The sequence below is a fragment of the Gasterosteus aculeatus genome, chromosome 4, assembly GCF_964276395.1.
Source record: "Gasterosteus aculeatus chromosome 4, fGasAcu3.hap1.1, whole genome shotgun sequence".
Lineage (NCBI taxonomy): Eukaryota > Metazoa > Chordata > Actinopteri > Perciformes > Gasterosteidae > Gasterosteus > Gasterosteus aculeatus.
In genome coordinates this window covers 1,375,823-1,394,474 of record NC_135691.1, presented here as the reverse complement: position 1 = coordinate 1,394,474, position 18,652 = coordinate 1,375,823, and the positions used below count along the sequence as shown (strand labels likewise).

Genomic DNA, 18,652 nt, shown 5'->3' with positions numbered 1-18,652 from the left:
TACCACACATCTACATTTTATCATCTCGTGGATCCGGCCGCAGGTTCTGATCCACATCACAATGTTTCATTAGCCAAACATCTCGGAAATAATCTGAGGGCAACGTTTCATCCAGGCCTGACACTGGTCTGCGTGCTTCATCCAGGCCTGACACTGGTCTGCGTGCTTCATCCAGGCCTGACACTGGTCTGCGTGCTTCAACCAGGCCTGACACTGGTCTGCGTGCTTCAACCAGGCCTGACACTGGTCTGCATCATATGGGAGCCACACATCCTGGTGATGGCAGAATTGGACGCGTAATCACAAGGGCGGCAGCATGGGGTGAAAAGTGTACACGGGATGGTAGAAACCGTGTCTGATAGAGAACGATAATCCAATATCCATCAGATATCAGATCAGATCATGTAGTCAAACTGGTTCGTGTGCCACGCTAATTGGTGTAAATGGATCATTATTTTGAAACTTCATGATCTAAATATTGTTTGTCCGTAACCATAAAACTACCCACTAAGGATTATGCAGCAAATACTTCTCATTTTGATCATTTCAACCGTACGGTAGGAATTGCACATCGAAGGGGTGATTTTAGTTCAATGAACTGATCTTTGTGTATTGTATCCAAGCAATTGAAAAAATGTTAAGTTTTAAAAACACGATCATTGGCATCATGGTTTTGAAATTAGCAGGAAAGTTATTGTTAAAAAGAAAAACTGGGTTAGAGTCTGTCGTAAAGCACTGTTAAATTTGTTTTCTTGGGACATTTTAGTTACAGATCAAGAAAAAAAGCTTTTGAATCATGGCTCCAAAGGTGCTTCATTTAATGATTTTATTGTACATTTGCTTCAAAACATCCTGTATTCATTATACATTTCACCTCAAATTAAAACCGGCTTAGAGTCTTTAGTACACTGAAATAGGGTCAGAGTGAGACCTCCGCACAGACGGCGTGTTGATGAGGTTTAAAGAGAACATCTCAGTCAAACATGAGTTGAGATGTGGCGCACACGGCTTCTTCTCCGGGTCGGTATAAAATGGCCGATGAAACCAGCGTGCGCGGATGAGTAGCGCCGCCTGCTGGCCGCAGCGATAACAGATTAATAATCATGATAAAAACGCATTAAACGCTCAATGTAAGCAACACGATGTGAATCAAGACTGCGAGATTTAAGTTTCAAAACATTAAAAACTTTAATAAAAGCAGAACCAAAACAAAGGGTGAACTGAAAACATGGATTTTGAAAACGGTTTTAATCTAAAACAAAAAGGATGTAATGGGACGGGTGGAAAATTTACAGATACAAAACAATTAATCTCCAACCCCCCAAAAAAAGTACTTTATCACGATAGTGTTTAGGATCGAGAAACTCAAGCGATCGAGTCACGTGCTCCCCGACACCGCCAAACATCACTTAAAACCCTGAGTTCATGATGCAAAAATAACACATCTGGCTGGTTTGCAAGACAAACAAACTCAATTGAGAAGCAGTGACAAATATTTTACGATTTTACAAATGAAAGCAGCCCCCCCCCCCCGCCGAGACAAAGTATTCAACTAGTTGTAAAGTCCATATTGTGTGCTGGGCCGATGGGGGGAGGTGGTGTGTGTTGGGGGAGGAGGGGGTCCAGGACAGTTTCGTTCTTTGAGTGGGTGATGGGCTCTGCAACAAAGACCCATCACCCGGTGTGTGTGTGTGTGTGTGTGTGTGTGTGTGTATAAATTCAAGTTCGCTGTAAATCAGAATGTACCCCATGAACACAAAAACAGGGGTCGGGGTGGGGGGGGCGCGCTTAATAGCCGCCGCTGAACCCGCCGCCGCCGCCTCCCCGGACGTAGCCCCCGCCGCCGCCTCCTCTGTTGTAGGGAGCCCCGCTCCGGTAGGAATAGTTGCCCCCCTTCACTGCACCGTAGCTGGAGTGCTGCTGTCCGTAGCCATCCCCAAAGTCACCGTTACTGTACCCGCCGCCCATCTGCTGGTCGTATCCGCCCTCGTCGTATCCCCCGTAGCCGCCGTACCCTCCGCCGCCGCCGCCGTTGTAGCCGCCGCCGTAGCCGTAGCCGCCTCCGTAGTTGCTGCCGTAGCCGCCGCCGCCGCCTCCGTAGCCGCCGCCGCCTCTACCGCCGCCATAGCTCTGCATCCCGCGGCCTCGGCCTCTTCCGCGGCCGCCGGTGGAGATCTCCTGCTTGGTGAGCGCCTTCTTCACCTCCACCTTGTTCCCGCTGATGGTGTGGTACTTGGTGAGCACCGCTTTGGTGGCGGAGTCGGTGTCCTCAAAGAAGACAAAGCCGAAGCCCCGCTTCCTGCCGGTCTGCTTGTCGGAGATGATCTCGGCCTTCTCCACCACGCCGAACTGGGAGAAGTACTCGGTGAGGTGCTCCGCCTCGATGTGGTCTTTCACGCCGCCGACGAAAATCTTCTTGACGTTTGCGAGGATGTCCGGGTTGTTGGCGTCTTCTCGCGCTATGGCCCTTTTCAATTCCACGTCGTGGCCTTCGACGACATGTGGGTTAGCCGCCATTGCTGCGTCGGCCTCCTGCGGAGTCGAGTAGGTGATAAAGCCGAAACAGCGGGACCGGCCGAGCTGCTGGTTCATGACCACAACGCAGTCGTTGAGTGTGCCGAACTGTTCGAAATACTTGCGCACGCCATCTTCTGTCGTCTCCACGTTCAATCCGCCGACAAACAGCTTGCAGAGTTTGGTAGACATGATCGAATCTCTTCAGTGGATGGTGTGCCGCCGATGCCGTCCGTCTTCTTCTTCAATGAGCAGCGGCAGGGCGGGCCGTATGACAAATGACGCCGTCGTAAGACGTATCTGTCGCTGATTGGTCATCTTGAAAAAATCACCGCTCTGATTGGCTCGCAAGAGAACGGCGTTGATGCTGCCTTCAAGTGCTGTCGAAAATCCCAGGCTTCATTGCTGAGGAGAAAGGGAAGCGTGAATTTCAACCTTCGCGGTAGTTTGTTAGGCACTAAAGTAAAGCAAATAAAGCTATTTTCATATCAATTACCGTATTCTTATCTTCGCAACTGTACAACCACAACACAATGGTAATGCGTAATTAAATCAAAACAGACACCCTGCTTTCAACGTGGTGAAGCCCCTATGTTCATAAATCATTTTACCACAGAACCACAATATACTCGTTTAAAAATTAAGATTAGCCTTTAAAAATGTGAATTGCAATGTATCCAAGCGTGTTATGCCCATATGCATTATGCATAATGCTAATACACAAACATATCACATATGTGTGTGTGCGTGTGTACAAAGACTGACAATTTCCAGTGCAAATGTTAACAATGTTATAGCTATTAAAGCTATTTATAAACGACAAAAATGGTCCCACCGGTCTATTAACTATACCATTGTAGTCTGAGCCAACATGTGACCTAGTTGAGGAACCAGGTTCACACATTCTCTTCCAAAATAAACTCATTGAGCTGCATGTGTTGAACATGTGCTTATCAGTGGCTGCCAACGTGCTTTTGCTTTCGGCAAACCTCATTGCTAATAAATACAACAGATCAGTCCCTAAGTTGTGGAATGCAATGACATTGCGATATCAGCTTTGATTACTTTTGAGTCCTAAGTCCATCCAAATTAATCACAAATCTAAAACATGGGGCATTACCGTACAGCATACATTTTATCCAACCCTTGATTCGTAAAAAAAAAAAAAAAAAAACGAGCAAAGCAAACGTAAAATAACTAAAACCGTGGGCTTCAACTTTAACATAATTCCCTCTTAAAGTATTAAGTCAGGGAAAACTTAAGCTTCAACACACTGGGTAAAAAAACACCGCAAATGTGTTTTATATACACACACTTGTCATATATGTAGTGCTGACGCATTCAGCCTCAGTGCAGGAACGAGGTAAACGCACGTTTGTCTTTTTCCAGTAAGTGAAAATGTGCCTAAAGTGCTTCTCCACTGAAGAAGCACGTTGCAACACGCCCTCGCCCTAAGTCCGTACTCGCTGTCGCGGCTGGCGTTTGAGTCTTTTGTTCGACCCAGACTTCTTTCCAAGGAAAGCTGCGGTATCGGTTTCGGGACAATCAACCGTGACATGTTTCTTAATCAAACCGAGTGCTCCTTAGTTTAGGTGACTCCCGCTTCAAATTATACAAACCTAAAAGCACTCGAGTCTTAGTGGGTCAGTTGCATTTGATCCCGTCAACTGACTCAAACCGTTCCACTGACCTGCAGGTGAGCCAACAAAGGAGGGCTGGTAAACAGCTGAAAAAAGTAACCTTGAAAAGCCAGTAAACATTTGTTTAGACGTCATCCCAAAACACCGATTTGTGACCTAAACACGACATGAAAACTGCACAGGGCTCATTTTTAACTGTCGTAAACACCGGTGCATCCGGGGAGGAAAAATGAAGACGTTCAGGCAGTTAATGGGAGACGGATGAAGGACACCCATCTTGTAATGGTCTTACCACCGGTAAGCCAAAGCGGCTGCTGGTATCCAACAGTGTTAAGGATTGAAATGATCATCGTACTCCAAACTCCAGAAGCCACACGCCAATCAGAATGTGTGGGTGTGAACAGGAGTATATTTATCAGTGACCATCGGATCACCACCTCATTGTGACGGGCATCGGGCCACATGCAACCAAACTATCCTCCATGTAAATAACATAACGAGTCTCTTGGTGTATAAAAATATATAATTTATTGTAGAGTCATAAAAGCACGGCCGACATAAGGTTTCCTTGTCCTATGGGATGATCAGACATCGTCACGCACCAATATCCTAAAAAGAGGTAAGAGAACAAAAGCACAATTCAAACTGCGGGTTCCAGGTGAAGAATAACTTTCATAACGTTACATAAAAGATCAAGTTCTGAGTCACGAGGTCTCATCGCAGTACATCAGAAGGACGTGTAAAGGAATGCACCTCTCGCCAAGTAGGATTACCTCTGTTACAATTTTAGTTTTCTTTCAAGGTTGTGTATTAATTAAACTGGCCAAGAAATATTTAAATATAAGTGGCAGTTTCCTTCCAGTCTCTGCAGTGAGAGCTTTTTATTAAGCAAAAGTTTATTTGATTCCATTGGATTACTTCAGCTCAGTCAACATGAATGCGTGTCCAGTTATGTGGGCATAGTCGAGCAGTTTGATCTGGAATTGAATTAGCAATATACCTCTAACAAAATAAACTCACTTGAGGACTTTCCTGACAGGAAACCAGATTATTGGTCTGCCAGAATGGCCTGAAGTGGGAACATGCTTCCATTTCCTAAATTACTTCTTACCAACCTGTATTCGTGTAATTAAAGTAAAACTGAGTCTGTTCCTTGTGCAGCCATTTCCTCGTCTCTAGTTACACTCTGCAGCAAACATCCTGTAAGCCAACAGTCCTGAAAAGGTTGGATTCCATAAATTGCCTACAACACAGGCGCATGTTAAGCCTCCGGGCTCTTGTCCTATTGGATCTGTTCACATTGCAGTACTCTAAATAGGTCATAACTTGATCTGAAAATACACTTTGGGTTCAAAGTCCCCAGAAGTGCAAATTACACCCCACCAAGAGTATTCTTGAAGTAATACAGGAAAAAGAACTTTTAATCATAAATATTTGGTTTAATACAGAATAACGTAATCGTCAACCAGGCATTTAAAAAGCCTTCATATCAAATCATTCAAAATGTCATCAGTCCCATGATTGTGTTCAGTACAAGTTGGCGCTCTCAATAAAACCTTCTGGAATAAACCCCATGAAACTTGCTTGTAAAAGGTACATTGGACACTCCTTTCGTAAAACTGACTTCACCTGAGGGGGAGAAGGCACAACCGCTCTCTGGTACCCCGTCGGCGTGGAGACACACCCCATCGTTTTCGGGGGTGATGTCATCGTGCCCAGGTTACCGTAGCAACCTGGAGGAGACGGGAGAGAAACAGAATGAGAAACTGGACAAAGCAATGTTTTCTGGAAGAGACACCAATCGACTCGTTCCATTACTACATTAAATGGTGGAACAAAATTAGGGTCCCCTTTCACCCACTTAAAAGTAAAAGACCGAATTAAGTAACCCCTCCCCCAGTTTTGTTTTGTAATTTAAGATTAGCTATATTAGACGCATTGAGCTTTGATTATAGATTTACGAGGTTTAAGATGATATAACGGCACACTTGTGCACCATCTCAGATATTCCATACATAGTTGACCAACACAGAGTGAAGACAGGTTGATTTACATACCTAGTTTGCTGGATGTGGATATCCTAAAGAGATATTTCAGACTCCTATCACAACCGACCCCAGGTAATCAACAGGGTCCTGATGTAGCCTACAAACAAACTGCTACGGCTATTATGGCTGGGATAGCATACTGGAATACGAGTAAGAACACACCTAATAGGAAGTAGGAATAATCAAAGATAAATATCAGCCCTCATGTCCACATAAAAATATGTATTCAAAGGAACAGTATATAAAAAAGGCATATTAGCAACCACATAAGTAACAGGTCAAACCCTACAAAGCCTACATGCAATGGCTGTGGGTAGACTACAATGATTTCACCCACCTGAGTGGAAGGGAATAAACTGTGGGAGGCCATGTAACTAAGATCAAGATGATGGCACTTTAAAAACCTGTGGATGAACTTAAGGAAGCCTGGTTAAATAAGTAAAATAACTAAGCTAAGTGGTATAACGTTTTATTTAAAATGAACATACATAAGCATACCAAAGTGTTTTTAACAGTAGGTTGTGTTCTCCAGACATGAAAGTATACATGATACAGGTAAGAAAGAACAATACCGAAACTATTACTATGCGTGAGGAGAGTTTGAGTACAGGGTGGGGAGGACAAGGAGACTGGGTCCTGCAGTATCACCTTCCCGCCTAATCCGACTCAAGGGTAATAAATCATACAAGTTGATGTTATCAGTAAAACAAGCTCTGAATTCCACAAAACATCTCATCCTCATACATTGAAATCACACTAACTCCAGAAAACCAAAAAACGAGCCGTAACTGCTTAAAATATTAGGATAATCAAGAAAACAATCCTACATCGAAATTTGCAAAAACAAAGTGAACGCAAATAAAAAATATTCAACTATAAACGACAACTACACGCGTCTGCGTGGGAACGTTACAATAAAAAAAGGGATCGCTGCTTTATTCTTCCGTTAAATGTGTCCTAGTTGAACGGCAAACTTCTGCTCGTTATTATCAGGCTTTTTCTGGGAAGTGACCTTCCTACCTGTTTGGGGGTCTGAGGTCTGGTGATTAGGGGGGTCTCTGTGTCCGTATCGCTGCCATTGTTGGATTTCACGGCAGACGCCCCGTTACCGAATTAGATTTTGGCGTCCAAATCCTGGCTGGAGGGCAGATGGGGGAGGGGTGGTGATGGATGGATGGGGGGTGGTGGTGGTGGGCTGGTAATTCGCGTCGACCCGTTTAGTAGCCACCGCCACCGTAGCCCCCTCGTGGGTATCCGCCGCCGCCGCCTCCGCCTCCTCGGTTGTAGGGAGCAGCGCTCCTCTGGCCGCCGAAGGGGGGGCCCTTCATGGGGCCGTAGCCGGAAGAATGCTGGCCGTAGCCGCTGCCGAACTCGTTGTAGCCGTTCCCGCCCCCGTAACTGCCCTGATCCGCATAGCCGCCGCCATACGGCGCGCCTCCTCCGTATCCGCCGCCGTAGCCACCACCACCGCCGCCATTGTAGCCTCCGCCATTTCCGTAGTTGTAGCCTCCACCGTACTCCCTGCTGCCGTAGCCATTTTGATTTCCCCTCATGCCCCTACCGCCGCGGCCTCTCGGCACCATGCCGGGTCTGCCGGCCGCCTGCATCTCCTGCTTGGTCAGGGCTTTCTTCACCTCGACCTTGTGTCCATTGATGGTGTGGAATTTCACCACGACGGCTTTGTCGGCCGCGTCGTGGTCGGTGAAGTAAACAAAGCCGAACCCTCGCTTCTTTCCGGTCTCCTTCTCGGAGATGACTTCGGCCTTCTCGATCTCCCCGTACTGCGAAAAGTATTCGGTCAGATGTTCCTCCTCGATGTCGTCCTTCAGGCCGCCGACGAAGATCTTCTTTACCTTGGCGAGTGCCTCGGGCTTGTTGGCGTCTTCCCTCGCCACGGCCCGCTTCACCTCGACCGCGTTGCCGTCGACGGTGTGAGGCCTCGCCGCCATTGCTGCGTCAGCCTCCTCCGGCGAGGAGTAGGTTACGAAGCCGAAACAGCGGGACCGCTGCAACTGCTTGTTCACGACGACAACGCAGTCGGTGAGGGAACCGTACTGCTCGAAGTGCTTACGGAGGCCATCGTCGTCGGTGTCGACGTTTAGACCGCCGACGAAAAGTTTGCAAAGCTGATCCGTCATCGTTGAACTCTGTCGGGTTTGGCTTTAGTTGTAAAATGTGCTAATCTCAAAATGGTGGCTGGGAAGGACGCAGCTGTATTTATACCAGACGCGTTGTGACGACACACTTACTCGGGCTTCGGTCCCGCCTCTTCCGGTCCGCTACCCCGTCCATCGCGGGACAAAAGACAACAGCTGCCTTATTAAAACGGATGAAAACACCGATACGATGGATGTGACGCGGATTTTGGGCATTCTGAATAATAAAATAAATCACTGTTAGCATTAATTAAGGCAGGGCGGTTTCTGTGTATCAGGTTATTAAAACCACCGGCCAACGGCTGTCGTGCTGATGTTCATAAACTCATAACAGAAAACAGAAGGTTACATTTCTGACTTGTAACATGTCGCTCTGATCCGCTAAGGTCGCGTTAATAACACAGCCTTTCTTGGTCCTAATTGAGTTCATGTGTTTATATATTGAATATGGCTTTTAGTAAACTAGGTTAAATATGAGTGAAAAGGCAGAAACCTCATTCCAACTCAGCATGAAACCTCTTGTGTTTGAAATTGAAAATGTTAAGCTGAGCACTGCACTTATGCAATTATTAAGTTGTTAAGCAAGATGCTATTAATTCACGTTTTATTCTTTCACCAGTATTGAATTGTGCGAATTTATTTGTCCGGTTTATGCCACAGTATTTTGATTTTTTTTAGTTTTTGGCTGCTGGTGTCAAATACAACTATTTTAAGATGTGGAAGTGGGATTTATTCCGTTTTTAACAACATGTATATAATCAATTGAATAAACGCTCAGTAATAGAGATAATCGGTAGTTTCCTTCAAGCCCGCCAGTCTCTAAATCTTACTTTAATAATATAGCACACTCACTGGAGGCGGCTTTCTTTCCATCTATTTGCACAAAGGTTTAGTTTTACACAATGTTGTTTGTTGAGAGAAAACCTGTGGAATCTGTTGTAGTGCCAAATCCTGTCACATTTGTCTATTTTTTTTTGTATTACTACCTTGCAGATGTATTCATGAGATCAACATTATAGCGTAGCTGAAAGCGTGCTTTTCACTGCTAACCAACAACTGTCCACAGAACCAAGAGCTGATTACGGACAGTTTCAGGTGAAAGACACCCGGTTCATTTCCACGTCAACACAACGGCAGCGAGTCGTTAATCTCGTCACACCTACCTGCTTTGTAGTCATTTAAATGTTGGGAGCTCACACAGCAAAGCAGACAAGACAAAGAAAGATACACTGGAATCAAACTTGACTGAAATCTTTATGAGACAGCTTGCTCACAGAACGACCCCTTTACCTATTCTAGACACACATACACGAGACAGTCTGTGTCACTACAGGTGCACTTCCAAATCATTGATGGACACAAATGAGGCAACCTTTGGTTTGTCAATAAACACATGGAAGAAAGTAAAGACCACAGGTTGATCACGTTTACCATAAACTGCTGCTGTCATGGGAGCGCTATGGTGCGTCTGTTCAGTCACAATCCACATCTGTTTATCTCCAAAGTCATGAGGAGGACGAGTCATGTTTTCAGGTCCGTTGAGCCTCCCGGGGGCAGGTGGGATTGTGCAGCCAGCCTCTTAATGCATTGCTATTTAAATGAAGGTGTGCGTGGACCTACGTCCAGTGTGAGTACGAACCCCAAAGAACAGACTTCAACAATCGCAGACGACAAGACGGAAAAAATACCACCGTCTTTCCCTTTATTGTCTTGTTCATTCTTGGAAAATCAGTTAAGTTAAAAAATATTTGAATAAAAAGCAGGCCAGGCTTCATCTCTAAACCGAATACATATCCTAAATTCAACAATATGTACTCGTGTTTAGTTGAAGAAAACAAAATGGAGAACTGCAAACGGCAAACCATAAAACACAAAAAAGGAAGACCATGTGTTTCAAATAAAGAAAATAAAAAAAGCACATCTGAGATGGTTGTCTGGTTTGAATATTGCGTTAATTTCATCAAGGAAGTAAATACAACACAATTAATATTACCAGCGTCCTCAAAGAGGTTTTACTGAACAAGCAGTTCACCCGAACGTCCGGTTTACAACACGCAAGAAAAGACTTGTTGAGTTCAGAGAGACTCTTGGTAGAAGCAGCGTCTTCGGCGTTGTTACTTGTCCTCAAAACTCCGGAATTTAAAACAGCAGAATTTCTTGTTTGCTACCTAGTATTTACATTTAAAAGGAGCCAACCGCAGCCTGAATCCAGTTCCATTCCACGACCAAAGGGGGGGTGAAATGCAAAAGGAGGCGTTTAACATTTCCCCCCCCACACGGCCAGAAGACAAAAGGATGTCAACAGCATGCATCACATAATGAAATGCTACCACGTGACCAGGAGGGCAGCCATGTTGCCCTGAAAAAGGCCCAAATCTGACGTGTTAATCTGGTTAAAGGAGCGAGTTAACACACTTCTGCACATGTTCTTTTTTTAATAACAAAGCAACACCACTAGTGAAAAGTCAACGGAACCTCAACAGGCTTTTATTTGTTGTAATAAAATCAAATAACTACCGAGCGGTTTTTCCACCTCATTAGTCCTTTTCTGAGGTCTCGCAGACCGTTCAGATAACGAAACGGTCGATGGTCCCGGTGCTTGAATTGATCAGATTAATCAACTTCCACTTTAGTCAGAGTTGTAGAGAGGATCCCAGTTTCTGTGCAGTAAAATGGGGGGGGTAGCAAACTTGCACTGATCCTGAATTGGGAGGGGGGTTGTGGGAGATTCCGGGTGTGTCTGTGAGGGGGGGGGGCTCTCTGAGAACGATGGGGCCGTATGCAATCATGTAAGTGCGCAGACGGCTCTTCTTGAGCGATCACATGATGTAGACCTTCTCAGCCTGAGAGAAGTTGAAGACTTCTTTGGTTCTGGGACAAACCACTTTGTCATCTTGGCGGATGGACAGAAGGGACTGGAAGACACAACAAGCAGCGGATGAGAAATGAAGACGGGAATAACAAACATTTATATGACCTTTTCTCCTTAAAGTCCTTCTGCACGGAAAAGGCGCGCACTCACATTATAGCCGTAGACGTATCCGTTAGGCAGCATCATAGGGGGGTTGTTTTCATTCATGACCTCCCCTGAGATCTTGCAGACTAGCCTGGAGTTGGCGCAGTGGGCCATGGGCAGCGGTTGGGCCAACTTGTTGAGGGATTTACTGCACACGGGGCAGTCCGGGTTCTTCGAGGTACCATCCTCCTTGTAGCACTGACTGGAAGAGGCATGGAGCTTAAGGAAAATAAGTGAAATCGTTTCTCAGTGTGATGTTATTGTCGGTCTCACAGCAGGGAGCATCAGTAGAAAGAATAATCCACTCACTAGCGTAGTTCTCTACAACAAAAACTACCCTGGCTGAGGAGATACAGGCGCATCGTTACGGTAAACAGGGTGCGGTAGGATACGGCGTCTTGATGGCGGACAGACCCGCCTGAAGGGTGATGGTGAACACAGAGTTGTTCCCCAGCTGGTGCAGTCGGTAGTTGTCGTATCGGAACTGCTGGATCAGCATCTTCCAGCGGGCCGGATCCAAAAGATCCTGATGACCCAGAAAGAACTTTATATTGTAGCGAGGAAGTTAAAGAATGACATCACCGCTGCTGAAAAGTGGGAATGGTGTGCATCTGTTAGGAGGCCCTCTGGTGTTCCACACTGGAAATGATTTCACTGCCGTGTTATTATTATTATTAGGAATGAAAGTTGATGCCGGTACCGGTTATGTGTCAGATTCATCGTTTTCGTTGATGACCACGGATGATAGGCTAATGTGTGAAAAGAGGCGGGTCTTGGGGGTTATCGCGGGAAACCACAGATTTTACATAGCGGTGTCTCCTGTAAACAATGGCGAAGCGGACCATTAGTTCGGACTTTCTCCCTAAACCGAATGATGCAGAGAAGACAAATCCGGAGAATGAGTCCGACTCAGATTGTGAGGAAACGGTCGTGGCGGAAAAAGGCAAGAAATTCCGCTTTCGCGATGAGTGGCTGCGCGAGTTCACCTGGCTGAGGTATTTCAGGGAGACCAACTCAATGAGCTGCACATTCTGCTCTCGATACCCACAACATGCGGGGAACACGACATTAAGACTGTCACTACACAATTAAAACACAAACACCTTGTCCCTCACCAAGGGGGGATTGTTTGTAGGAAGTGTGAATGCACAAGTTATGTCTGCAACTTGTTGTCAGTAGAGCATAAATATTCATTTTGTATTTTAAGCTGTATAACTGGTGTATGTTATTAAAACTATTGCACACGTTTATAAGATTGTATATTGTCAAATTATTTATCAGTAATACAGTAAGAATGATGGGACAACTTAGAAAGTCGATTTATAGTGTGCGCCCCTAAATTTTCTGCTTGCGCCTCTAAAATTTGAAGTTAGGGGCCACTGTGCTCCTGGTAAAAAAAAAGGTTAGTCTGGAGCCCTGCACGTGGGTATTTTTTATTTAGTCTTAGTCTTAAGACGAAAAATGCATATTAGTTTTAGTCACATTTAGTCATTTTAATCCTTCTTAGTTTTAGTCCCAATTTAACAGCCATATTAAACTCATTTTCTTCCCTTCTCAGGCCCAGGGACGCCTGTCTTGTGTCTACAGCTGCATAATAGTCTAGCTTGCAGTACTTGGTTGTCCATTAGATGTCCCTCCTAGGACAGGTCTATAGATGTCCCTCCTAGGACAGGTCTATAGATGTCCCTCCTAGGACAGGTCTATAGATGTCCCTCCTAGGACAGGTCTATAGATGTCCCTCCTAGGACAGGTCTATAGATGTCCCTCATAGGACAGGTCTATAGCAGGTCGGCAGACTTTCTGACTCGCGGCCACAGTGGGTTGTAAAATGTGACGGAGGAGCCGGGCCAAGAACAAGTGGATGAAGTGTTTGTGTGAGCTGATATAAATGACATGTGAGACATCATTACATGAAAGGATTTGGATTTTAACAAATAGCAAAGCATTTATTTGCAAGGCAATTTAACAAATTGGCAAAGGTGTAACAACTTCATGAGGACCAGGGACCTAAACGCACCACGTCTTTGTCTGTTTACTTGCAACGCTTTTGACACGGCCACCTGTCACATGTATGTTGCTTAGTAACGAACGTACGGTGGCCGAGACGGTTTAACGTCGTTTCACGATGTGGCGCGTGAACTATAGTTGAAATGCGTGAGGCTTCAGAAACTGCAATAAGTTTATTACGTTAGACGCGTTTGTGACGGAGCGTCTCATCCAGCGAGGAAACGCTGCCTGGCGTCGCCAGAGAACAGAGCAGAAAGGTCCGACGGTCTTTGAACGGGTCGTCATGTTTCTGTGAAGCAGCGCGGCTTCAGCCTGCTAACAGGCAGCTAAACCGAGACAGCTGAGCTAAACTAACGAAGCCACGTTCAAACTCGCCGAAGCGTAAAATAGTCGTCGCGGTCCGTAGTCGGTGCACAAGAAGCACCGCTGCGCCGCTGCGAGCGTTCTGGGTTCGTGGACGACGTCATCATGACGCGTTAACAACCGCCGTACTTTGTCTGTCTGTTGTCTGTCAGCTGCGTGCGAATTTAGGGGGAAAAAGTATCGTGACTTCGTCAACCACCAACATGTTCGTCTCGTCTCGTTAACGAAAGTTAGAATAGATTTAGTCATAGTTTTTATTTTTTAAGATCGTTTTCTTCTCGTCTCAGTCATGGAAAAATGTTTGTAAACAAAAAATTTTCATCATAGTTTTCGTCGACGAAATTAACACTGGTAGAAGGGATGTGACCAAATCACCTTGTATGGAGAGATGTGTGTGTCTGATGGGAAGGCCAGCATGCCCATCACCTGCCGAACCTCATCCAGCTGTCCACCCTCCGCTTGGCTGAAATGCTTGCGTGCATGTCTGAGACAGAGACACGCGGTTTTATGGATATGTTACATATCGTTTGTTGGATAACGGGTCAAAGAAGCCAAACGTTGCACAATTAAGTGCAAGTGAGGTAGAAGATCGTGCGTCTTACCTGACTGCATCCATGCGTTTGTTTTGTCTGATCAGCTCAATGAACTCCTGGATTCTCAGACTGAACTCAAGACAACTCTGCCAAAGAAACAGTTAGACAACGGCAATAAGTCCAAGCCACTCAAGGGCTGCCAACTCCTCTCCTTTCTTAACGTAAACCATCTCAAGCCATGAGGCAAAAAGGGACATGTGAATGAGCTACCTTCATCTTGCGCAGGCGGGACTTGTTGTCATGGCACCAGGCCAGGCAAGTGGCTGTCTCCTGCCTCTCCAGAGACTCCTCCACCTCCTTAGCTGTGAGAAACATCTCAATGTTCACCAGGTCCTAAAAATACACACGAGTGGATGTATTGTTAGAGGAGGAGGGCATCAGGAGAGCAAGCAAACTCACAGTTGATCACAGCGACAACAAAAAGCAAACATTCAGGTATCAGAAGTGCCGTCCTTCACAACTTCACAATGAACGTGTTTAACAGTCAGTGAGTCTCAGTTTTGTCCCAATGCGCTTAAAATAAAAAAAGGCTAAACTTTTTGAGATAAAATGGATTCTGGACACACAATCACCTCTATCCCGCTCTGTCTGGCCAGTTTGACAGCTGTGTTGTAATAGCCGCAGCGCAGCAGATGCTCCACCATCATCCGGTCCATGCGCTTCTTCTTCCACAGGTTGACGGAGGCCGGCTGGTCGCTGCTGTGCTCCTTCAAGTGCTCAATGCGACGCTTACACAGCTTGGCGCTCTCGTCTTCAGCCTGTATGGACTCTGCAGCCTGCAGGTAGGACACACACACACACACAATCAGACAGGAAGTTGAAATAGAAAAAAACCTTTGACGAGCAGTAAGTATTCTTGGCAGATAAGTTGTATGGTGTCGTTTTCTACCATTTCTTTTCTAGGCCTCTCAGTTTTGACGACCGTATTTTCCGCACTATAAGGCGCACTTAAAAGCCTTTCATTTCCTCAAAAAACGACCCTTGCGCCTTATAATCCGGAGCCCCTTATGTATGGATCAATTGGTTAATCGGTTGATCCATACTGGTTGTACACGGCGCTCAAGGCGCTCTGACAAACATGCCAAAGCTCGGTCTACGACGGCGAGATGCTGAGCGGCGCTCAAGCGCGTGAGATATGGAGCTGCTTTCAGGGCGCGTCGGAGAAACAAAGCGGTCGTCCTTTTCTCTACAGTAGCTGAACCATCTTAACGGGGAAATAAGTTATTCTAAAGGCCGCCGCATGTTTCTGCTTCGGTGTCTGTGTCGCGTTGACGCACTGGTTTCACTTCCTGGTTGTAAAGTCGTGCGTGTGTTGCAGAGCGATTCACCTCCAGAACAACAGGTGGAGTCACGTGTTTTGTTGAAGACGACCGAGAGAGTCACGTCTTTGTGTGTGGAAGTCGTTGGTGGGTTTATTTATTTATCATAGACTTTATTGCCCCGTGCATCCACACTGCTGCTTTTCATCAAGGACACATTTGTCCCGTATTTTCTTCCACAACTTTGTGCACCTCTCGACCGGCAAACCGGCGTTTGTGGAGATCTCCCTCCGTGAATCGGGAAGCCGTCCGCACGTCCTCATAGTCCGCCAATGACGGGAATCCAATATAAGTGCTCATATTTACGCATTTCTTCCGACAAAAGTTCTTCAATCTGATCCGTTTTCTTGTAAACATTCTTCCTTTTGATAATGGCCGTATTGTGCTACGAACCTCGCACCATCGATCGGACCCTGAAAGCACCAAACCAACGGGAAAAATTGTAGAACTATAATAAGTTATTCTAAAAAGGGCCCTTGGCAGGCGGCGTGGCTGGAGAGCAGCCGAAGATTTAAGGCGTGTTTAAGCTGTTGTTGCACAGGTGCTCCGGTATTGGGGCTTTTGTTGTGAAGGGGGAGATGGAAGGAGAGGAAGTTGAGGTGGTGTTCAACTGGGGGGTGTGGTGATAAAAATAAAGTTGCGGCCAGTTCGGCGGAGAACTGGTGCTCCGGGTTGTTTCTGTTGTTACAACCCACCTACAAACAGGGTACGTTTGTTACCCCAGATGGATCCGATCTGCCCCGACATGCTGCCAACACACCAGCGTCGTGTCCAGTGTGGCCCGGCCTTCAGCACCAAAGCACCGACTGAACAACATGTTGCCACAAAGGACAAAAACAGCGGCAGGAGTGTTTTGATCCCGTGTCTTGTGGTTTCATGGATGACGTGCGGCCAGGCTGCATTCCACTGCCCACCAACACAATCCACATAAAGGAAAACCACAACTATGTGCTTTTGTCCACAGCGGCGAGGACGGCGGACGCTCAACACTTTGGTCTGAATGACGGGAGGTGTTTGTGGACAAGTAAGCGTCAGGGACACGAGCACCAAGTGGAGTATCAACAGAGGAAGCAGACAGGAGTGTTGAGTTACACATACACACAGTAATTCACTGGTTAGTTTCAGAGCGGCTCACTGAAGAAAGCAACATGGCGTTTATAAAATGGGTCAATTGTGTCAATTAACTAAACTGTGTACATTCTTAGACTGATGCAAATGTTATCTAAAACACATGATTTTTTTCAACATTAGAATTATTTTGTCATATTGATTCCGCTTTGGTGTGCAGAGGGTCCTAAAGAAGCGTCATTGTGGTACTCGGGCAGTCTGCGGCCTAAAATGAAATGAAGAAACTCACAGGGATGGTGTATGGTTTTATGTGTAAACCATTTCATGGCACATTTGAATCCATACATTAAAAGGCTTCTTGAGAGTAAATAGCCGGGGAGGAGCCGTGTAAATGTGTGCATCTCTATCGCCCACCTTCCTCTTCAGGGCGCTGAGTTTCTCCACCACGCCGTCCAGCAGGGACACCACGGAGTCCACCACCGGGAAGCTGCTCAGCGTCTTCTCCAGCTCGGCTACGACCATGGTCACGTGACTCGTCTCCCTGTCGATGTTCTTCTGAGCCGCCCGGAACCGTTTGTTCAGAGTCTCGTACGGCACCTGCAACGACAACGCCACGCCGTTACCGCCGAGCGCCAGACGTTCACGGCGCCCGCACAGGGAAAAACGCTCAGCTGATTGCGCTTTATATTTGGCAAAAGGTGGATGGTTCTTTTATGGAGCTTCTACAAGAGGATGTATTCTGTCAGTGTTTGGGTCACGCTGTAGGAATTGAAACAGTTCACAAAAATATGTCTGTTCAGGAATAAAAAATAAAACACAAACTAGGAATAATGAATCTAAATCAATCCTGAAGCTTTTGAAAAGACCCTTTCAAAGAAATGTCAGCGGCAGACTCCGTCCGCATCGTGCTCCATGAAAATCTGCGTCTCTGATGACATTTAGGCAGCAGGAACTCAAGTGAAAACAGCAGGAAGATGATCACTGATCCGTGAGATCTACTAAAAGAAAAGACCTCACAGTGATCACAGCGAGGGCAGAAAGCCAACAATAACTAAAGACTTCTCTGATCAAAGGCTTTCCCCTGCAGCCACAACACGAGGTGACTTTGCAGATACCTGTGAACTGGATTCATGGAACCGTTGATTCATTCACTGGGAGACTGAAACGCACACAGGAGGAGCGCTTCGATGCACGACAAGGACTTCAGTTCTTTCAAGTCGGAGCCAAGTTCATTTCACAGGTGACTAACGGAGAGGAGAACTATGCAGGCGTTCCCTGGGATTCAGATATTAACTTGTAGCACCAGGACATCTCAGTGAGGACCAGTAAACATTCATCAGCGTCCCGCTGGAGAAAAACAAGAGTCTCGTTCTGCTCAGGAATGTGAGAGAAGGAAAAGATGAAGAAGGGATCGACTTCACGTCAATTACCAGAGTTCATGCACCTCCAGGTGTACGCGACCAAACAACGCCTGGAAACCATTGAGATGATCTCGACCTCTTCTGTTAAACTCTCTTGTGAATTAACTGCATTTGACTAAAGTATTGATACCAGTCCGGGTATGAAGGAAGAAACACAGAAAATCCACACATGAGATTAAGTGGATAATCCATGTTTCAGACAGATATTATACACAGTGAGGAGTAGTCGCTCATGATTTGCAGTGCACAATATTCAATTATGAGAGGCAGAACAAATCAAATAATTCAGTGGTTTGGGGGGGTTTTAGCATGTCTGAAAGACCCACCTTTAATACACAGTCTGTAACATTATTTCATTTCACCTGCATTTCTGGTTGCAAAGCCTTTACATCGATGCACCTAAACGAGGTAACATTTCACCTATACTGAAAATACCCTAAAATATAAGCATAGATATGCACGTAGCATCCAACATGCAGTACGTGGTGTTTGACCACGCAGATGTCG

General features: G+C 46.0%; 3 protein-coding genes across 5 annotated transcripts in view; all 3 read right to left on the bottom strand.

The window, feature by feature from the left end:
- Window positions 1–812: 812 nt before the first annotated feature.
- Window positions 813–2,706, bottom strand: LOC120818520 (heterogeneous nuclear ribonucleoprotein A0-like). Its single transcript, XM_078101731.1, has one exon. The coding sequence runs from the start codon at window positions 2,704–2,706 to the stop codon at window positions 1,789–1,791; it is 918 nt and encodes a 305-aa protein (XP_077957857.1). The 3' UTR covers window positions 813–1,788.
- LOC120818521 (heterogeneous nuclear ribonucleoprotein A0-like) lies at window positions 813–8,437 on the bottom strand. 2 transcript variants are annotated; one of them, XM_078101730.1, is made up of 3 exons: window positions 7,223–8,340; window positions 5,784–5,887; window positions 813–2,919 (listed from the first exon to the last, which is right to left on the bottom strand). In XM_078101730.1, the coding sequence occupies exon 1, from the start codon at window positions 8,338–8,340 to the stop codon at window positions 7,420–7,422; it is 921 nt and encodes a 306-aa protein (XP_077957856.1). In that variant the 3' UTR covers window positions 813–2,919; window positions 5,784–5,887; window positions 7,223–7,419. The 2 variants fall into 2 exon arrangements, with proteins under 2 accessions (XP_077957856.1, XP_040031587.1); XM_040175653.2 differs by lacking the exon at window positions 813–2,919 and adding an exon at window positions 4,660–4,763 and having other exon boundaries at window positions 7,223–8,437.
- Window positions 8,438–9,593: 1,156 nt separating this feature from the next.
- maea (macrophage erythroblast attacher, E3 ubiquitin ligase) overlaps window positions 9,594–18,652 on the bottom strand; it is a 10,116-nt gene continuing 1,057 nt past the window's right edge. For both annotated transcript variants that reach the window (XM_040175645.2, XM_040175647.2), the window contains exons 2-9: window positions 17,139–17,321; window positions 14,910–15,113; window positions 14,548–14,670; window positions 14,347–14,423; window positions 14,120–14,228; window positions 11,767–11,900; window positions 11,381–11,576; window positions 9,594–11,273 (exon numbers count right to left, since the gene is read on the bottom strand). In XM_040175645.2, the coding sequence (XP_040031579.1) occupies window positions 11,178–11,273; window positions 11,381–11,576; window positions 11,767–11,900; window positions 14,120–14,228; window positions 14,347–14,423; window positions 14,548–14,670; window positions 14,910–15,113; window positions 17,139–17,246 (1,047 nt within the window). In that variant the 5' untranslated portion in view covers window positions 17,247–17,321 and the 3' untranslated portion in view covers window positions 9,594–11,177. The remainder of the gene's footprint in view (window positions 11,274–11,380; window positions 11,577–11,766; window positions 11,901–14,119; window positions 14,229–14,346; window positions 14,424–14,547; window positions 14,671–14,909; window positions 15,114–17,138; window positions 17,322–18,652) is intronic.

What these genes read in the sequence shown, in the direction of transcription:
- LOC120818520 (XM_078101731.1), bottom strand. Translation starts at nt 2,706, where the DNA reads ATGTCTACCAAACTCTGCAAGCTGTTTGTCGGCGGATTGAACGTGGAG.
- LOC120818521 (XM_040175653.2), bottom strand. Translation starts at nt 8,340, where the DNA reads ATGACGGATCAGCTTTGCAAACTTTTCGTCGGCGGTCTAAACGTCGAC.